At 36.2% G+C, this 21,534-nt stretch overlaps 1 protein-coding gene across 2 annotated transcripts in view; it reads right to left on the reverse strand.

Annotated features, from left to right (window-relative positions):
* Positions 1–1,926: 1,926 nt before the first annotated feature.
* SIRT1 (sirtuin 1) overlaps positions 1,927–21,534 on the reverse strand; it is a 29,318-nt gene continuing 9,710 nt past the window's right edge. The window contains exons 1-6 of one of the 2 annotated variants that reach the window (XM_080823327.1): positions 15,086–15,921; positions 14,420–14,567; positions 13,397–13,476; positions 12,145–12,331; positions 9,593–10,156; positions 1,927–4,053 (exon numbers count right to left, since the gene is read on the reverse strand). In XM_080823327.1, the coding sequence (XP_080679453.1) occupies positions 3,725–4,053; positions 9,593–10,156; positions 12,145–12,331; positions 13,397–13,476; positions 14,420–14,567; positions 15,086–15,118 (1,341 nt within the window). In that variant the 5' untranslated portion in view covers positions 15,119–15,921 and the 3' untranslated portion in view covers positions 1,927–3,724. Of the gene's footprint in view, positions 4,054–9,592; positions 10,157–12,144; positions 12,332–13,396; positions 13,477–14,419; positions 14,568–15,085; positions 15,922–21,534 lie in introns of those variants that run through there. The other variant, XM_080823326.1, reaches the window with a different exon arrangement.

The raw sequence follows: 21,534 nt of genomic DNA on the forward strand, positions 1-21,534 counted from the left end.
AGCTGTTTGTAGCTCCTGTCTGGTTCAATAGTGATTTTAATCAATAGCCATAGTTCAAACTGACCGAAATGGTAGAACCAAGACATACGTTGCATGCAACAAAACCAGAATGCAGTTTTTTAAATTAGAGAATTACAATAAAAAGCCCTAGCCTTTCTTATATTTGGTTTTTACATTTAGTTTTTTGTTTAACAAAAAGTCCTCAAAGTGTAACAGGGCAGTCTTCCCCTGAAGGAGCAGCATATGGTGAGCTGAGAGCAAGGGCATGTATTCCTGTTAGCCACTTCCTTACTCCCCAACCTTTTTTGCACTTTGGCCATCCATACTCTTTATGGTAGTTTCCTTTACCAAGGAATTCTTCCTGGTTTAATAGCTCCCTATTTTTTTTTCTTCACGATTTTATTTGACAACACAAGCACGGTGAGCTGCAGAGAGACGGAGAAACCCCACTGAGCAGAGCTCAACTTGATCCCAGGACCTTGAGGTCATGACCTGAGCCAAAGGCAGTCTCTTAACCGACTGAGCCACCCAGGTGCCCCAATAGCCCCCTATCCTTGCCAGTGTTTGCTAATTGCTGAACCACTCCTAGAGATAATTGAGACTAGTCCCCTTGTTTCACGGAAGTCTGCCTTCCCTGTGAGGCCAACCCCCTCTGGAATCGGGAGTCAAATGCAGAAGGGAACCTCCCCTGTTTTTGTCCTTTCTCAAACCTCTGGAGGTACCTTCTTTAATACTATGGACAGGTCTCCTTATGCCAATTAAATGTTAACTCTAAAGAGTGATGCCCAGGTTATACTTTGTTTTAAAAAAAGTTTCCCAGACAATTAATAGAGTTGAGAGGCACTCAAGAAGTGGGGAGGAGAGGTCATTAGACCATTTCTCCGTATTTCTGGTAACATCCTAGCTTAAGGCTTTAGACTTTGTTATGGTATGCATACACACACTGCCTTTCTAGGTTACAAGTCTAGGAGTTGAGACTTCTTTCGAACGAAACTTACCAAATAATTGCTTCATAGGTGGATGATGTAAACCCACCACTGATTGAAAGCACACTATTATTTCCGATACCACGAAGAGCAGTGCTAACTAAACCATAATGTGTTGTTAATTAGGGTATTACAACCAGTGAAATATATAGTACATTAACCAAGGAGACTCAATACAAGGCTTAAAATTAGCTGTTGTCAAAGCATGTATTTAGCTTAAATACTTAAACTGACCACCACCTTTTAAAGTATGAACCTTCCCATTTTGTGCATATAGTGAATGCAGTCTGTTATTTTTTTAATAATACCTGAAGATGAAATTTTTACAGGTAATTTCTCTAGTGAAAACAGGACATACCAGGGCAGAGTACTGTCTTATTTTGTTTTTACATTTTATAAATAACCTAGGCGAATAAGAGTACTGTTTTAAAATTCACTTCAAAAATTTGCTGGTGAGGAAGGCAAGGGGCATGTTCCTGGCTTCTTGAACAGTAGTATGTCACTCAAGAACTAAAGGTTTACTAAAGGACTAAAGGTTTACAGGGCAGCCTTGAAAAGTTCATGCCAAATGTGGTCTGGAGTCATTTTTTGTCCTGTGTGTTAAGACTTGTGTTATCTGTGAGGCTCCATGCTTTTATAGCACATATACTATTGAGTTCACTGTATTTCCACTACTCTTTTGTCTTCTTACTATCAAAGTCCTGAACTTACGTCAGGTCTTCTGTGTATCAAGTTCTTGGGCCCTGCCTTGCCTCTCCCCACTTTTCACCTACAAAGGTTTCTGGGCCTAGAATGAACTATTAGTTTTGAAACTTTTAGTGAAGCACCAACTGCTAAAACCAGTGTTTGCTTACTATTCTGTTTAGACTCTTAAGTTGAATGAAGAAATGTCAGAAGAAAGCATCTTACTATGGCCCTCAAAGCTGTAAAAGTTATCTTTAAGATTAAAATTTTATACCTTGAACAATGTAATTTAACAGAAAAAAGTCAAATGACAATTTTAATAGACTTTAAAACAGTGTACAAGTATAAAACACTGGTTTTGTATTTCAAAAGTTGGAGGAAGATATCCAGTCATTAAACAGTCTACAAAACATATGCCAGTAGATTACATAAAAGACTATGTACAATATAAAAAGAGCTGAAAACAGTCTTCACTGTAAAAATAATTTAAAACAAATTTTTCAATTTAAAATATCATCTATAGCACAAACACACATCATGCAAATGGAAAACTAAATAAACTGCATTCTTTAGTGTAGCCAAATAATTCAGATTGAAACATCTTTTAGGTAGGGAAGTGGCCATTCAACAAAATTTTTCTCTCTGGCAGTAACGGTCCTAGCTGGGTATTTAAAGAACAGCTACGTTTCAAACCCTTTTTTAAAACTGTAATAAATACTAAAGCAACATAGGAATACTTTATAATTTGGGAGTAATGTGGGGTAAAGGTCCAGAAAATAAATTGCTCAGTGCAATTTTATAAAGTATGAACTTTTTTTGGAAAGGCTAAGAAGCTTCTGCAGCCGGAAAAGTTTGATCTCTAGTTTTAAGGCAGGCTAAGCTTTTAAATAAAGGTGTTACAGAAACTAATTTCACTAACTATTCTGCTATTGCAAGTTACATCATGTTGATCTCTCCAATACTAGGCTAGCAGTTTGGTGTCTATTACACCAAATCCTCCCAACAGGAGACATGTACTTACTGGCTGTTATAATTAACATCTTAGTACTTTGGAACCGTAAGCAGGGGCCTGTTGCTCCCCTCATTAAAGGAAAAGAAAAGCAGCGGTCCAAAATATTACACTCTCCCCAGATGAAGTACCATTATTATAGATTCATAAAGGCTTTGCATATTCACATCTTGGCAGTTTAATACTTGTGGGAAAGAACTGATGCAGGTTTTACCACAGTGACAGGTATTTAAACAAGGGCAAATATTCTTGAAACGAAGGGTACCCAGGCAGGCACTATTGTTTCTAAAGCAATTGAAAACATTTCCAAAGCATTTATTTTTTTCAGGTTAGTTTAGGAGCCAATATAGACATTTCTACATGTCCACAGGAAGTACAAAAGCCATCTTCATTTCAACAATACAATATTCCTGAAACTCTTAGCACCAAGTCTTACTTTAAAAAGCAAAGACAACAGAGTGCTCTCCCACATATTGTTGACTTCCTTCTCCATACTGCATGTCATGAGATTTTTAAAAAGTTAGCTGCCACAAGTTTTGGAAAATGCCAGTGTTTAAAAATAGGTAATTGTGCTAATAAAGAATCAAAAGTTTAGCAGAACAGACATTTAAGGAGTTCAAACCATTCAATGTTATAAAGAAAAGTGTGAAAATACCATTCTTTGGTCTAGATAAGCTGTTCCCTTTAATTTAACATTCCAATGGCTTTTGAAAACTTTAAAATGTTGAAACTCACTAGGCAAGAACAAAATTATATATACATATGGATGTATCATACAAATGAACCTTTAAAAGAAAGTTCTGACCAACAGGTGATTAAAGATACTTAGTACCCTTCTTTTAAAAAAAAGTTAGTGTTGAGTGTACAAGTACAGAAATAAGAAGTTAAAAATTACCCATGAAAAAAACAATCCATTTTACCAGTCTATAAATATTACACCTTTCTGGTTTCCTTGCTCTGTTGAATTCACAAGTAAACATTCATTTTGACATGCTAAAGTTCCTAATGCTGGTGGAACAATTCCTGTACCTGGACAATTATTACATTATGATTTGTTTGATGGATAGTTAATATCTGTTGCTTCCTGTTTCATGGATATAGCTTCACTGACTGCCTCTTGATCACCTCCACCAATTCCAAATGCAGTTCCTCCAGCTCTGTCATTAACATCAGCTTCATCTTCCAAACCATTGTAAAATTCTTCAATCTCACTTTCATCCTCCAAGTGTTCTTCTAAACTTGGACTCTGGCATGTTCCACTATCACTGTTACTGCCACAAGAACTAGAGGATAAGATGTCATCTTCAGAGTCCGAATATACCTCAGCGCCATGAAAAATGTAACGATTTGGTGGTAAGAACAGGTATTGGTTACCTGAAATACAGTAATAAGAGAGAAATAAGTTATTCCCAGTTTTCTAAGACTAATTTGGTCTGATTGTAGATTCCAGCTCTGCCTTTTACCTGAGTAGAGGCTATTACTATAGTGTTCTGCAAAAACTAAGCACTCACTCCCGGCTGCAAATCTTAGTTCTGTTTTGCATATTTGGGCAATCTCTCTGCCTCCATTTCCTCATCTGGAAAATTAATTTTCACAACTCTATCAACTAAGTATGAGTAACTATACAGAACCATGCTCAAAAAAGGTTATTTAACCAACTCCTCTGAACAGAATTCATGACATGAAATACCCTGGCCTGCCTACATTACTCAGTTTGTGTTCACTGAACAGAACTTCTCTAAAGCACATAGTATGCCTTCAAAGCACCTTCATTATTTTCAAATACCTTCAATTTCATAATGGCCTCACCACCTATTCAAAAGTGTAGTTTGCAGGCAATGGCATCACCTGAGAGTTTATGAGAAGTTTAGATTCTCAAGCCCCACCACCCACATACTGAATCAATCTATTTTTACCTAAGTCCTAGACAAAGTATGAGAAACAGTGATCTAGCACTGGACGTTAACCTTTCTTTTCTAACCTCCTCCCAAATTTGCACTCATAGTTTAAGATGTGACCTGTGATGGTGAGGACAATTCCTCTCTCCCCTAAGTTATGGGTTCCAGGTTAAAAGCACCCCTTGGTGTGAACTTGACATTTTTAAGATTTTATTTGGGGTGCCTGGAGGTGGGGCTCAGTGGACTGGGCCTTTGCGTTTGGCCCAGGTTGTGATCTCAGGGTCCTGGGATCAAGCCCTGCATCAGGCTTTCTGCTCGACGGGGAGCCTGCTTCCCCATCTCTCTCTGCCTGCCTCTCTGCCTACTTGTAATCTGTCAAATAAATTTTTTAAAAAATCTTTTTAAAATAAAGATTTAATTTATTTGACAGAGAGATCACAAGTAGGCAGAGAGGGGGAAGCAGGCTCCCCGCCCAGCAGAGAACCCGATGCAGTACTCAATCCCAGGACCCTGAGATCACGACCTGAGCCGAGGACAGAGGCTTAATCCACTCAGCCACCCAGGTGCCCTGGGAACTTGAAATTTCATTGAAATTTCAATGAAATAAATTTTCTGCCTTTGAATTCATAAAAACAAGTAACTTTTAACTTAAGCCTGTTTATACACATAATAAATTTATTATATATATAATAAATTTATTATATATTTAATTATATATCATATATAATATTATATATTATATTATACATAATATGTATATTATATATAATAAATTTATTATATATATATAATAAATTTATTGCACCATAACCCAGACTTTCACAAAAGCCTGGCTACGAACATAGTTGCTCTGAAGTGACACACCATCTGCGAAGCGTATCTAGGTTTCTCTTCAAAATGGCTTTCAAACTTTATACCCCATCATGATGAGGTTCTCACTTTGAAACAACCTAATTTGTGTATAACAATTCTGATCTGAACCCACAAAACTGATTTCACATTCCACTAGTAGATCACAAATTGCAGCGTGAAAACCATGTTATTTCCTTCTATTTTGGGAGAATACATAGTATTCTTCAGTTTTCTAAGCTACTCATATCAATTTCCATGACTGCAAGAGGGAGTACCTGCATTCTGGCTGCTAACAGAAAAGCCCATCTGCTACTTCTTAGTATCTCTTGTAAGGAGCCCCAGCACATGGCTGTTGTTCATTTTACTAAAATAGTTTTTGTCCGTGCTTCTAAAAAATGCTTCATTCTGTGTTAGCCCCCCAATGAACAGAATAATCTACTATTTCTCAGCCCAAGAATCCTGTACCTGTTTGGTTTTTGGCTCTTCTTGGGAACCATCAAGACAGACTTAAAGTTTGCCTCATATATGCTCCTATATTCATTCTCCTTTACAGCCCTGATCTCACCAACAGAAATCATGATAAACATAAATTAAGACTAGTGTGGTAATTTGTTTTTAACAGATCCAATTTTACACTCTACATCAGTTATCTTTTAAAATTTATCTCACAATGCTGAAATATAGACTATTTTATCCCATCTTTCAGATTAAGAAACAGCTTAAATAACTCTGCCCAGGTAGGTCTGAGACAACTCAGGTCTAATACCAAAGCCTGTTCCTTTAAGGCCTAAATTAGTAGAGAAAAGTCTAAAGACTGCTCTAGGTTTAATCTTTGCTTCCTGGGGCCAGCAGAGAGTTTTCTGTTTGACCCAACTGTCAAAAAGATACTCAAATGTACAGCGCAGAAGTCTTCCAGTAAGTAGGCAGGCGCTGTGTATAACAGACACCAGTATTTACCTAACTAAATAGTTTTAAGTTGACTCAATGCCCAATTTGGGGCTTGAACTCACCACCCTAAGACCAAGAGTCACACGCTCTACCAACTGAGTTAGCCAGGTGTCCCTGAACAGCAATTTTTCTACTTCTGGCTCTTGCCACATTTGCAAACATAAGCATTCTTCTATGCTTTTTCCTAGTTTCTCCTGGGAAGATGTTCCCTCTTTTAACTCCCTACGTACTGTTCTAGACCAAAGTCAGAAGTTAGGTTTTTGGAAAGCCTTCTATAACCTAATCCCCTCCAAGTAGCATCTACATTTCTTATAACTATATACAAACATCAACAAACCAATCACTATTATCCAGAACTTACTACACAGTGTGCCTGGTATGGAAAATACAAAGTCTTACTCAAATGAACTAAAATTCATTTATGGTAATGATTAGAACAAGTAATATACTGTAAATGAAATGGGACTTTAATGTTTTAAAGTTATACAAGATTGGGGTGCCTGGGTGGCTCAGTCGTTAAGCGTCTGCCTTTGGTTCGGGTCATGATCCCAGCATCCTGGATCAAGCCCTGCATTGGGCTTCCTGCTCCCTCCTCTCCCACTACCCCTGCTTGTGTGTTCCTGCTCTGGTTGTCTCTCTCTCGCTGTCAAATGAACAAATAAAATCTTTAAAAAAAAAGTTATACAAGATTGTTACATTTAAGTTAGAATATATATATATTTTTTTACTTTAATTAGGATTTTTCACCCTACTACTTGATAAAGAGTTCTTATGTGTCAAAACAGGATAGATGTGTTACATTTCTATGCACTAATAACAAAGTAGCAGAAAGGGAAATTAAGCAATCCTACTTAACACTGCATCAAAGACTTAAAAGATCTAGAAGTAAGTTTAACCAAGGAGGTGAAAGACCTACTATGTTCATGGATTGGAATTAGTATTATTAAAATGTCCACATTATCCAAAACAATCTATGGTTTCAATCCAATTCCTATCAAAACACCAACAGCATTTTTCAGAACTGGAACAAATAATCCTAAAAGTGTTTATGGAACCACAAAGACCCCAAATAGCCAAAGCAACCTTGACAAAGAACAAAACTGGAGGGGATCATGCTCCCTGATTTCAAACTGTACTATGAAGGTATACAGTCATCAAAACAGCACAAATTTAGCACAAAAATAAGACACAAATCTATCGAACAGAACAGTGTCCAGAAATAAACCCAGACTTATATGGTCAATTAATCTGTGACAAAGAAGGCAAAAATATACCATGGGGAAAAGATAGTCTATCCCATCAATGGTATTAGGAAAACTAAACAGCTAGCTACACACAGAAATAAACTCAACCACTTTCCCACCCCACATACAAAAATAAACACAAAATGGATTAAAGACCTAAAAGTAACTGGGACTATATCAAACTAAAATTTTACATGTGAAGGAAACCAACAGAATAAAAGGACAACCTACGGACTGGGAGAAGATACTTAGCAAATGATGTATCCCATAAAGGGTTAACATCCAGATTATACAAAGAACTCCTTTAACAGCAGCAGAAACACTGGATGAAAAAACCAGCAGAGATGCTAAATAGGGGCACCTGGCTAGCTCAGTCCATGGAGAATAGGACTCTTAATCTTGGAGTTATTAGTCTGAGCCCCACACTGGGTGAAGGGATTACTTAAAAATAAAATTAAAAAAAAATAATAAAAAAAATAAAAAATAAAAAAAAATAAATAAAAAAGGGGGGGGGTAGAAGCCCCAAACAGACATTTTCCCAAAGACAATATATAGATGGCCAACAGACACATGAAGATGCTAAACACATCACTAACCATCAGGGAAATATGAACTGAAACCTCAATGAGGTCACCTAACACCTGTCAAAATGGCTATTATCAAAAAGACAAGAAAACTGCTGGCACAAATATGAAGAAAAAGGAACCCTCACAAACTGCTAGTGGGAATGTAAATTGGTGCAGCCACTACAGAACACAGTACAGAGGATCCTTAAAAAGAAATAGAGAACTAGATATAAAAATTTCTACTTCTGAGTATTTTCCTTTAAAAAAGAAAGGATTTCTACTTCTGGATATTTTCCTTTAAAAAAGCAAAAACACTAATTTGAAAAGATATATGTACCCCTATACTCACTGTAATACTTAAAATAGTCAAGATATAGAAGCAACCTAAATATCCATCAACAGGTAAGTGGATAAAGAAAATGTGTTGTATATATACAATGAAATATTACTCAGCCATAAAGAATAAAATCCTGCCATTTGCGACACAGATGGACCTAGAAGACCTAGAGGGTATCGTGCAAAGTAAAGTATGTCAGAGGAAAGACAAATACCATACAGTTTCACTTACATGTAGAATCTAAAAAACAAGACTCATAAAAACAGAATTGGTGGTTGCCAGAGGAGAAGGGAGGGTGGAGTGTTGTACTAACTTTGTATGGTGGCAGTACTACACTTAATCATGGTAAGCATTTCCCAAGGTATATAATCACTATGTGAAACACCTGAAACTATTTCATGTCACCTATATTTCAATTAAAACAAAAAACTGGGTAGATGCTATTCCTAATATTCTGTGGAGAAGGATCAGATGTTTTCTAGATCTGAGACAATACAGCATAGTGATTCAGAGGACAGGCTCTGAGGACAGACCTAGAATCCAAACTGGCTCTTCCATGTCCTAACTGTTACCTTGCATAGGGCCCTTACACCTCTATAGTCCTCAGTTTCCCCACCAACAGCAGAGAAATTGTAATAGTTCCTGCCTCATGATATTAAAATCAAATAATGTATATAAATAAAGTAGCTGCCCTATGGTAACCACCCAAATCTGAGTCATCTGTTCTACCAGCTAAAGCTCACCAGACAATGGCAGAGTACAATTTATTTTTCAATTTTCTTCTCAATTCAATGCTTACCTTCTCATTCCCTGGAGGAACACAAGATACAGAGAACACTTTAATTAACACACTGTCTTCCCCTACTATAAGATACCACTGTTTAAATCTTTTTCTAGGTTAAATTCTCAACTTTCCAGTTTCTCTAAACACAACTGTTACATCTGGCTGCATAAAGCTACCCTCTATCAACTAACCTGCCAATTGCTTATTTCTTGCAAATATTTTGTTAAAATAATTACACCTTCAAAATGGTAAAGTAAATTATACCTCCAACAGCATTTCCTTACCATCAAGCCGTTTGCTAATCTGCTCCTTTGCAAGTCTAGCTGGCCAGCACTTCCTCACTGAGTCAGCAACTAAAGTTCTTTCATTTTTCTCCCCAGTATTAGAGCCGACATTCCTCAAATCTGGACTTTCCACCTGTTCAGTAACGCTTTCAATGTTCTTAGTAGAATTCTGTCCTTCCTGTGATTTTTCTTCCACACAATCATTTGACTCCGACACACCAGGATCATCAACATTACTCTTAGATGCTTGGTCTAAAAGTTTAACAATCACTGAAGAATGTGGTGGTGAAGTTCTTTCTGGTGAACTTGAGTCTTCTGAAATATTAAGAGGTGTGGGTGGCATGTCTGACAAATGAGCCAACTCTTTCTGTGTTCGTGGAGGTTTTTCAGTAATTTCTGAAAGCTTTACAGGGTTGCAGCAAAGTTTGGCATATTCACCACCTAACCTATGACATAATTCATTTATTATGACATCACAGTCTCCAAGAAGCTCTACATCAAAATGCAGATGAGGCAAAGGTTCTCTATTTATTAATATCTGAGGCACTTCATGGGGTATGGAACCTAAAAATAAGATGAAAAATGCATTAGAAAAAGGGAAGGGAGCTAATAAAATCACAATAAAAACACTATGCAAAATCTAACATGCTCCCAATACCAAAAAAAAAACCAGCCACTACTATTTAGCCAAGCCATCACATTTCCTATCAAGCCATCAAATAAAGAGATGAGCAGTTAAGCATCTTCGTAAAATTTCAGGTCCTGTTTCCCATCACCTGATCACCTCTGAGCAATCTCCTCAGGCTTTTCTACTGTGTACCTCAATTTCCTTGACTGTATAATGGGGTAACAGTACTTTCTCACAAGGTTGTCAGAATTTGTCAAGTGCACAGAAGAGCTCCCGGCACATAGTGATGGTTACTCTATCAAAACAGCTCCTGATACAATGTGTGGAAATTCATTCAAGTCCATTTTCCACCATTATATACCTGTGTTTTACATCGTTTAAAAATAACTTCTGGGTATCAGCAACACACTATTAATACTGCCCCACAGAAAGCTTTTAAGAATGTCTCTGCTTACCTTTAAAGAGAAAAAATAACTAAAAAATAAAGTAAGGTATTCATTAAAGTTTATCCTATATTCTGTCAAAGAATTTCATCACAGCTATTTTGGGAAGACTGAAACTGATAAAGCCATCACATGCAGGTAGGGAAAAAAATGCAGAATTGTAGAGCTGAACTCCTGTTTCTTCCAACTGTTTGCTCTGGGTTGCCTATATGATTGCTCATGTAGAGTTCTAATTTAATTCTCTGATTAAGAGTCTGATATTCTTGGGGCGGCCGGGTTGCTCAGTCTGTTAAACATCCTCTTGGTTTCAGGTCAGGTCATGATCTCAGGGTCCTGAGATCAGCCCATGTCGGGCTCCCCATTCAGTGCGGGAGTCCAGTAGGATTCTTTTCCTCCTCCATCTCCCTTCCCCTCTGCTCCTCCTCCTGCATGCATGTATTCTAAAATAAATAAATAAAATGCTCTAAAAAAAAAAAGTTTGGGGGCTTCTAGGAGGCTCAGTTGGTTAAACATCTGCCTTCGGCTAAGGTCATGATTCCAGGGTCCTGGGATTGAGGCCTGTGTCAGGCACCCCTGAGGAGACATCTGTGCATTCGCTCTCTCTCAAATAAATAATTTTTAAAAATCTTAAAAAAGTTTGATATTCTTTTTCCTTCACCTTTTAGGGCACACCCCATGCTACTGAATTTAGTCACTCTATCTTCCTCTCCCCTTGCTTCCTCATTAGAGGGAGAAAAGAGTTAATATGAGAGCACATGTTAAATATTCCTGAGAGTAAAAGGGACTTAAATTATATTTGAGCTTTCTCAGACACACAAAATCCCTTATGGGTAAAGTTGATCCACATACAGTGATTATGACAAGGCATGACTGTTACTTTTTATTTTTATTTTTTGAGAGAGAGGGAATCCCCAGCAGGCACCATGTCCAGCATAGGACCACATGACCCTGACATTATGACCCGAGTTCGGACACCCAACTGACTGAGCCACTCCCATGCCCCAAGGCATGACTGTTACTCTCAAAGAAACAGACCAATAATATTGAGCCCCCAAATTCTCTTACATGAGTATATTACACTTCTAGATTACATTTATATCTAACTAAACATATGAACTTATTGGAACTAAAAATCAACTACATTTGAATGATCAACAACTATAATCAAATTAAGACTAGAAATACATAGATTAAGGACTGTTTCCTAAGTGTACGTAAATTAGCTGAAGCTAACTCCTGTCCTAATAGAAACACACTCCACTGAAAAAGCTATTTCCCCTTGTTTTAGTTTTTCCCTTTCCCAAACGCTGCACCAAAAAGATTAACCAATCTCCACAAATATGAACATCACCAAGAAATAAAGTTTGGCTCTTCACCACTCTTTAACCCAGAGAGAATAAGATCATTGGGGTCCACTGTACAGACCCACAACCTATGGAATCTGTATAGAAATATGCTGTAAAAAATCATCACCAACTTACTTGGAATTAGTGCTACTGGTCTTACTTTCAGGGAAGACCCAATAACAATGAGGAGATCAACTTCATCTTTGTCATACTTCATGGCTCTATGAAACTGCTCTGGTAAATTTTCACCAAAAAAGACAATCTCTGGTTTCATGATAGCAAGTGGCTCATCAGCTGGGCATCTAGGACAACGAGGAACCACCTACAGGTTCCAGGTTTTGGTTGAGACAGGAAAAGGGAAAGCACTCAAGTTAGAAATAATTAACACTTACACACTTCCCAAGAATGCATTTCCAAATTATCAAAGCTCAATCACTATACTGTAGTGAAACTAATATAAATACTATTATTTTAATTATACCAGAATTAAAATTAAAAACTTAAAGAATAGAATTCCCACATAAAAAAAGTGTTTTCAAACTGAAGTGTAGAAGCATATGAAATAAATAAGCCATGTGTTTAAGTCCTGGGTGCGGGGGTGGATTATCAAAGAGGAAAAGCTATGGATAAATAGTAGGGAAAACTGAATACAACGCTCAATGGCAATGTCAACTATCAATGACTTTACCAACATACAATGAAATACAATGGTGTTATTGTCTAAGTATGTAGCTATTGTAATATCCTTCAAGACCTACATTTGGTATTTAAGAGTCCACCACAGATTAAGAAAAACCAGCACCTGTATATATATACACCGATTTAATCCTCTCAAAAAATTTAAGACAAAGATTCCATTTTAATGTGCTTTTCTCCACTCATAATTATGTATGATTAACTATATATGCGGCTAAGCACATAAAATTTCTGTCTGGATGGTTCTTATTCTCTGCCATTATTTTCCCGTATTTCTTTTCTGGAGGACAGCGATCATACATGAAATACCTTTTAGAGTAACTTTTTAAATGTTTTAAAGGATTACCAAGAACTAATAACTAATTTAAAATTCAAAATACAACAGGCACTAAAAAGGGAAAGTAAGAGAAACTCTAATATAGCAACACCTCACGTATGATTTGGGTTTTTATTTTAACTTGGATAATTAACCAATTTCATCATTTTAGAGATATTATAGAGCAGTGTTTTCAACTTAAGGGATTAAAAGGTTCTTATATATTTATTTCGTCAGCATTTCCAATGGTAATATTATCTTCCTGGTATCTTTCTGTACCACACACTTTCAGAAAAAAAAGAAAAAAAAATAATGTGGAGGCAAAAAAAGAGACCTAAGATATGCACAATTCCTAAAATATGGGTGATCAATTACCTGATTAAAAATATCTCCTCGTACAGCTTCACAGTCTACTTTGTATTTACAAATCAGGCAAGATGCTGTTGCAAAGGATCCTAAAAACCAATACACACGTGCATTAGTAAATTACGTTTCTATTTATTTAAACAAACCACAAATATGAAGTTTGACCCCAGAAAAGAGAATTAAGATTCCACAGGGGAAATCTCAGGGATAATTAAAATACTTATACATAATAAATACAGACAGAATCCAGTCCTCAATTGAGATGCTGACATAGTAACACTTTCCAAAGCTATTCTTTTCAATAAAATAAACCAATTCCTCCAGAGCTAAAACTCTAGAGTTGGAAGGCTATAACTGTGTGACCTTAGCTTAATTAACAGTTATATATTAAAAACAAGTTTTTTTGTTTTTGTTTTTTAAAGATTTTATTCATCCATTTGACAGAAAGAGGGAGAGTGCACAAGCAGGGGGAGAAACAGACTCCCCGCTGAGCAGGGAGCCCCATGCAGGCTCCATCCTAGCACCTTGCGATCACAACCTGAGCTGAAAGCAGACACTTAACCGACTGAGCTACCCACGCACCCCAAAAACAGTTTAGATACATAAGAAAAAGGCCTGTGCCTACTTTAATTATCCTGGAATTAAGTGAAAGTCTTCTACATTTTTAAATTCTATACATCTGAACTATCCATTTGTTTAGTTTCATAAACTAAAGAGGTCATGTTTTTCTTATATGTCAATATCACTTTTGTAATCAAAGGAGGATATTTAGAAGAATTTAATGGAATACAACTGCTACACCTTTTGAAACACAATAGGACATTAACCTGTACAATTAATTTGTACAATTAAGTATCAAGGCCAATAGTTCTGGTTAAATTTTTTTGTATTCTACTTTGTAAAATTTATCTAAACTGATAACATGACTAAATAAAAAAGCTTAATCTATTTCTGGATGGCAACCTACTTTCTAATTCTATTTTTTCCTATGAAACTAATTAAATAACAGAAAGCATTCTGAAGTTTACTAACCATGACACTGAATTATCCTTTGGATTCCTGCAACCTGTTCCAGTGTATCTATGTTCTGAGTATAGTTCCGAAGTAGTTTTCCTTCTTTATCTGACAAGGCTATGAATTTGTGACAGAGAGATGGTTGGAACTGTCCAGGATATATTTCCTATATAATGCAAAAGGCAAAAAATGATTACAGTAAAGAAATAAGTATAACACATGTCATGTTTAGGTTTAACCAAAAAACTACCAACGATAGTCCCCATGTATAAATAAATTAAAAAATATATGAGCATCTCAGAGCATCTAGATGGTTGCAACACACACCTACAAAAGGATTGCTGCTGTAATATGTATAAAACTCAGCTATTAGTGAACTTGCCCCTTGAAGAAAAAAGTCAACCCATAAGCATCTCTAATAAATGTTAACAGATATCTTAATAAAGTCAGAAGAAATACACACCTGAGAATTTATCTAATTTTTTGTTGGCTGCAAATTCAGGGTTTTTTTTTTTTTTTTAAGGAAAAAGAAAAGTTTAAGTTGAAATTAAAGATATCAAAGATATGGTGACTTCTTTTAAAAACTAAAAGGCACTGTCAACACAATATTAAAAGTTGTTTATTCATCATTCATTATAAATATCAACCTGTTGGAAGTTTAAAGCTAAAGTTTTAATTCCTTACCAAAATTGTTTTCCTTCCACTGCACAGGCACATACTGGTATAGTATAGAGTTGCTCATGAATGCTGAGTTGCTGGATTTTGTGTGTGTGTTTTTCCCCCCAAATAATGCTTCAATGCTGTTTCTTCTTTAAAAACAAAGAATTCAGATATACACATGGCAAAAAGATCAGAGAAAAAGTATCAATTTTGGTCCTCTCAACTTTTGACAGTGTTTTTATTAAATTTCATTTAGTAAGTGACTATGGCAAAGGAAGTTTCTTCTCTACTTTCTTCTTTAAAGTAGTAATGCTACCTACTTCCTTACCATTCATTACAGCTTCTAACCTATTACAATGCTAGCAAAAAATCAGACACAACCGTAGGTCTGTCAATAGGGGACCGGTTGTAGAAATATATTACATCCATAATAGTGGAGTATGCAGCCATTAAAATGAATGTGAGAGGTCTAGATGTACTGACCTGGAAAATGGTCCAATGACATGTGAAAAAAAGCAAGTTAGTCACCAGTGTGTAGAGTTTTGTTTTTGTTGTTTTGTTATTAAGCAAAAATAGAAATTAATATGCACATGTCTAGAGATACATTCACACAAACACCAAGTCAAGGATACAAAGAAGCTATTAATAGAGGTGAGGAAACGTTCAACTGACGTTATACAAAAAACTTTAGTAAGATTATAGATGACTTTACTTTTCACCCACTTAGTATTTCAAATTTTAAGACTCTCTACAGGGATACCTTTTAGGCAAAAATAATAAGCAAATCTCCTAACCACCACCATATACATATTCCTATGTTACTGAAAATATTACACCAAAACCCCAAAATTCTGCCTCACATTCAAATTTTTATCATGAATTTCACTGACAACTTTGCAATTTAAGAAACAGACAATGATTATAGAAAGTAACAAGTGAAGGGCTTATTAAAGCTATGTTTATAGAAAACTGAAAGCTAACATTATGTTTTGAACCACTACAACACGCTATACTAACTACTGTTTTCTCCCCAGAATGCTTTGTTCTAGTACATTTAAAGGATTAATCATCATAATTATTTACTAAGCTCTCTGGAAATGGCTATTAAAAGTATTTTTAAAAAGTATATTTTTAGGGGGGGGTGCCTGGGTGACTCAGTGGGTTAAAGCCTCTGCCTTCAGCTCAGGTCATAATCCCAGGGTCCTGGGATGGAGCCCTGCATCAGGCTCTCTGCTCAGCAGGGGGCCTGCTTCCCCACTCTCTCTCTGCCTGACTCTCTGCCTGCTTGTGATCTCAGTCTGTCAAATAAATAAATAAAATCTTAAAAAAATATATACATGTATATATTTTCTAGGGGTGCCTGGGTGGCTCAGTCATTAAGCATCTGCCTTCGGCTCGGGTCATGATCCCAGAGTCCTGGGCTCGAGCCCCACATCAGGCTCCTTGTTTGGTGAGAAAACTGCTTTCCCTCTCCCACTCCCCCTGCTCGTGTTCCTGGTCTCGCTGTCTCTCGGTGTCAGATAAATAAATAAAATCTTAAAAATTTATTTATATATATATTTATAAATATATATAAAATACATATAAATATATATTAATATACATAATATATACTTTTTTTACAACAAATATTATGATATGCAAGGCTACAGACAAATGGATTCTAATAAGGAACATGAGAACAACATGCCAAACTCATAACATGAACAAATGACTACCCAGAGAGCAGGTTTGGGGAGCAAGAGTACCACCAAGACTCTACCCTCCTGGAATGAACTCTTCTGTGTCTTATCATCCCCTATTCCTCTATTTATATATATGTATGTATATGAGTGTGTGTGTGTGTGTTTTTTAAAGTAGGCTCCATGCCCAACATGTGACTTGAACTCATCATGCTCTACTGACTAAGCCAACCAGGTGCCCCCACCATTCCCTTTTTAAAAAGGAAGGTAAGAAGCACAAAGATGTGCGGGACATCAGATTCAGTTCTACACTCCACAGTTTCCCTTCATGTCCAATCCATGAGAGTTCAGGGTAGTTTAGCCCTTAAAGTTACAAATCAATTTCTGTATTTGGGGATAACTTATGAATATTATAAGCCTATATTTTATTATGTGAGAACCTAAATGACTTGAATCTTAACTCTATTTTCTTTCGAATATACAGTAGACCATGTATGAACCATTAGATTTAAATACTGTGTTCAGGGGCACCTGGGTGGCTCAGTGGGTTAAGCCTCTGCCTTCGGCTCAGCTCATGATCTCAGGGTCCTGGGATTGAGTCCCGCATCAGGTGCTCTGCTCAGCAGGGAGCCTGCTTCCCTTTCTCTCTCTCTGCCTGCCTCTGCCTACTTGTGATCTCTGTCAAATAAATAAATAAAATCTTAAAAAAATAATTTTAAATACTGTGTTCAAACTAAAGGATATAATCTGAAATAATGAAAAAAAAATTACCATGGGAGGGCTTTTAATGGACACTACTCCTAGGACAGGCTCTTAACATGAAGTCTGCTAAAAACCAAATGGCTGAGGCTAAAACTTTCAGATAAAAGTACGGACTGGGAGGCCTTGGTGGCTAAATCGGTTAGGCATTTGACTTCAGCTCAGGTCATTATCTTAGGGTCCTGGGCTCCCTGATCAGTGGAGAGTCTGCTTTTCCCTCTCCCTCTGCCCATCCCTATGCTCTCCCTCTCTCTCAAATATACAAATCTTAAAAAAAAAAAAAAAAAAAGGTCACAAAAGTCTGGATTGATCTTCTTTGTTGGAACTGTGAACTTTGTTGGAACTGTCTGTTCTCAGACAGACCATCCCAAATCTCAACATCCTGAAGCATTATTAGGAAAACAATCATGTGAGCTAGGCCATTCTGTTACTGCCACAGGGGTACTTATAGATTAGAATGGAAGAACGGGGACCAAATGCTGAAATGCTGTTAAAAAGATGCATTGCTCCCATGCAGATGTACCCAGAAACAAGAACAAGAGAATTTCAATCAGTTAAGCTATTAGTTACCACTTAATGAACTTTTAGCATGTACCAGGCGTAACAGGAGTCCTTTATTTATTATAATGCTGTAGAAGAGGTAAAAACCCACTGGAAAGGTGGGATGCCTAGGTGGCTCAGTCAGTTAAGCATCTGCCTTTGGCTCAGATCATGATCCCAGGACATGGAACTGAGTCTGCAGCAGGCTTCCTGCTCAGCAGGGAGCCTGCTTCTCCCTCCGCCTGCCACTCCCCCTACTTGTGAGCGTGCCCCCCTCTTTCTCTCTCCGACAAATAAATAAATAAAATCCTCAAAAAAAAATTTAACAGTTGGAAAAGCAAACAAAATATGGCAGAGTTCCTATATGGTCCACAAAGAAAATCACATTTACTATCTGGCCCTATACTGAAAAGGTTTGCTGACTCTATTATAGACATATATATCCCCATTTTGCAGATGAACAAACTAAAGCACAGAAGTAACTTGCCAAAAGTCACAAGAACAAGTAGCAGAGCTGTCATTCAAATCCAGTTCTGAAAACAAAGTGTGGTTCTTAATCACTACGCATGCTGCCTTTTCAATTTTTGATCCCTCAACATCAAGCTTCCTATTTCTCTTTTAGGCTAATAAGCACCACTATTAGGTACTGTATTTTGCATCTCTTCAAGGGACTGCTGCAAGCTTGAATTCCAACCACTATCTAACTTAAAAACACTCTTCAAGAATGCAAGATGTCTCCACAAGTCAGTATGAGAAAGAAAAGCATCCCAATGGAAAAAAACAGCTAAGAACAAATAGGCAATTCAAAGTTATACACATGGCCAAGAGTAAAAAGCAGTCATCCAAACTAATAAACAAAACCAAAACACTAGTATGAGAAGATGCTAATTTTTATCTACTGAGATTTTTAATTGCCTTAAAAACAACTCTAGATATCCATTAATGGGAGACTGATTAAATATATTATGGTACAATTATAATACTATGTAGCCTTTTCTTAAAAATGATGTGTATCTGTTAAGTGCCATCATGAAACTATTTCCAAGAATATTAAGTAGGAAAAAAAGCAAGGTAGAGATGAGTATGTGTGACTCTGTTTGTAATTATTTTTAAAATACTGAAAACTTATAATAATATCCCTCTTCTATATACACATCCAAATGTACTCTTTTTTTTCCTGGAAGGATACCCAAGAAAACATCTTACCATGGTAACTTTGAAGAGACTGGAGGTAGAGAAGACTGACTGGGGAAGCCAACTAATATGTCTTATACAGTTATAATTTTTTAAGCCACATATAAAACACGCACACACAAACACACGTGTGCATGTAATTTTTTTAAAGTAAATACCAATAGTGCACTGTGGAGGGTGTCTTAGGTATGTAGGGGGCAGGGGCACGCTAAATCAGCCTTTTAATACACTTCTGATAGGAGTATATTTTATTCCATCTTTTCAGGTAGCAGTGAGAAAAAACATACCATGACTTTCAGCAATTGCAATTTCAGGAATTTATCCTAGAAACACTGGAAACATACCAAGAAGGACAATCACAGCAACACTATTTACAATAAAAGAAAACTAGTAAACACCCGAAATGTACACTTGTGGAATTATAGTATACCAGTGGATGAACATTATGACCATTACAAAGTATTCAAATATCTGAAAGAAAAAAATTATTAAATGCAAAGGCTACAAATCCAAAGCAGTAGACAAAACAGCTCATTTTTATAACAAAAATATGCATTCAATAAATAAATTTTAAAAAATACATTCGAGTATAAAACTATAGGTGCGTTTATACATTAAGTGACTTACATATACATAGGTACTAACATTATCTTCTGATTAACGGGACTCCGGCTTTTTTTTTTTTGGCTTGCATTTTTTGATGCTAGGTGATGAGCTGGTTTTAAGAGTTTAAGTTTCTAACTACAGAATCTGGTATGTTTGCACATTAACAAAGTGATCATTTTTTGAATATATACCAAGATGTTTGGAATTAAGTTCCTAAAAATTCAGTTCATATTTCCCCCTCTACTATTTGACTTTTAATCACTTTAGGGTAAAGGATTATTCACTGAATTCAATATGGGATAGCATCTACACCCTCTGAACAGTCTTTTCTGGCAACAGAAAGTTATTTATAGATCCTCAGTTTCACCATGACTCTTAATATAACCCCTCATTTTTAACAATTATCAGTAAATTATTTTAGACCCCTGAAAACCATGACCACAACTCATTATCAATCCAAACCTTTACTATGCACAAGGATAATGGTTCAGAACACTGCTGCACAGTTTTAATGTTGTGCTTAATTGTTCTTATATACAAGAATTCAAAGAGATACCCACAGGTAGGCACACTGTAATACAATGGTGCGCAAACAGGGAGCAATTTTACAAGGGAACATTTGGCAATGTCTGCAGGCATTGACTGTCATGACTGGGAGTGAGAGTGTTGTTAATAGCATTTAGTGGGAGAAAGCCATGGATGCTGCTAGACAGCCTACAATCCATAGGACAGTTCCTGACAGCAAATAATTATCCACCCCAAAATGTCAACAGATTGAGAAACTTCTCTATTGAGCCAGTTGGAATTTCCCATCTAAATGAAATCTGCTTCTTCTCAATAATTATATATAATCACTGCCTCAATACATGTGTAGAAATTCCTTCCTTCCAAAATGTCTAAATTTCACCAGTAATATTTTTTCATGGTATCATATTAAATTTACTTTCTCATAACAAACTAAAATCATCAGCCATCTTCATGAACTTTCTGGCCAGTTAGAGAAACTGATAAAAAATTTTAGGTTATGAGTATTTTATTTATGTAATATTTTGAGAATCTAGTAAAATACTGTGTAAGATTTACATATCCTCCCCACCCTCCATTTCTGTATATGATCTTTCATTCTTTGTCCTTATTTCCCGCTTAAGCTTTTTCCTATTCATTTTTTAGACCAAAATTAACTCAGTCTATTACCATTACTATCAATTTTAAGTGCTACTTCAGCAACTAAAAGCATTCATTTAGGCAGTGTGAGAATTAAAGTATAACAATCCTATATGAGTGGCAGTTACAAAGATTAATGTATTTGGCTCTTACCATAACTTAAATGAAAACTCAAAGCAATCATGCAGAATTAAATTTATATAAGCAAAACTGAGAAAGGATGCACTTTATAAATGACTAAACTTAATTTTTTTCACTTTATTAACTAAAAAAATACACATAAAATCTTAAAACTTTTATAGAAGAAAAAAATGCTGCCCCTCAAAACTTTTCTTCTCCCAGGGGTATGAAAGATGTACACAAGTGATTAAAAACATTATAACACATTAACAGCTGCCATTTTTACCATAACTCACTTATTTTCTCTTATGCATGGTCTAGATTTGTTAAGTTCATTTTTTTTAAATTCCTATAATTTGTCCTTAGCAGAGTGATTCTGAATTGCTTCTACAGATTCTTAGCTATCAA

Source organism: Martes martes, assembly GCF_963455335.1.
Source record: "Martes martes genome assembly, chromosome: 14".
In the NCBI taxonomy this organism is placed as follows: Eukaryota; Metazoa; Chordata; class Mammalia; order Carnivora; family Mustelidae; genus Martes; species Martes martes.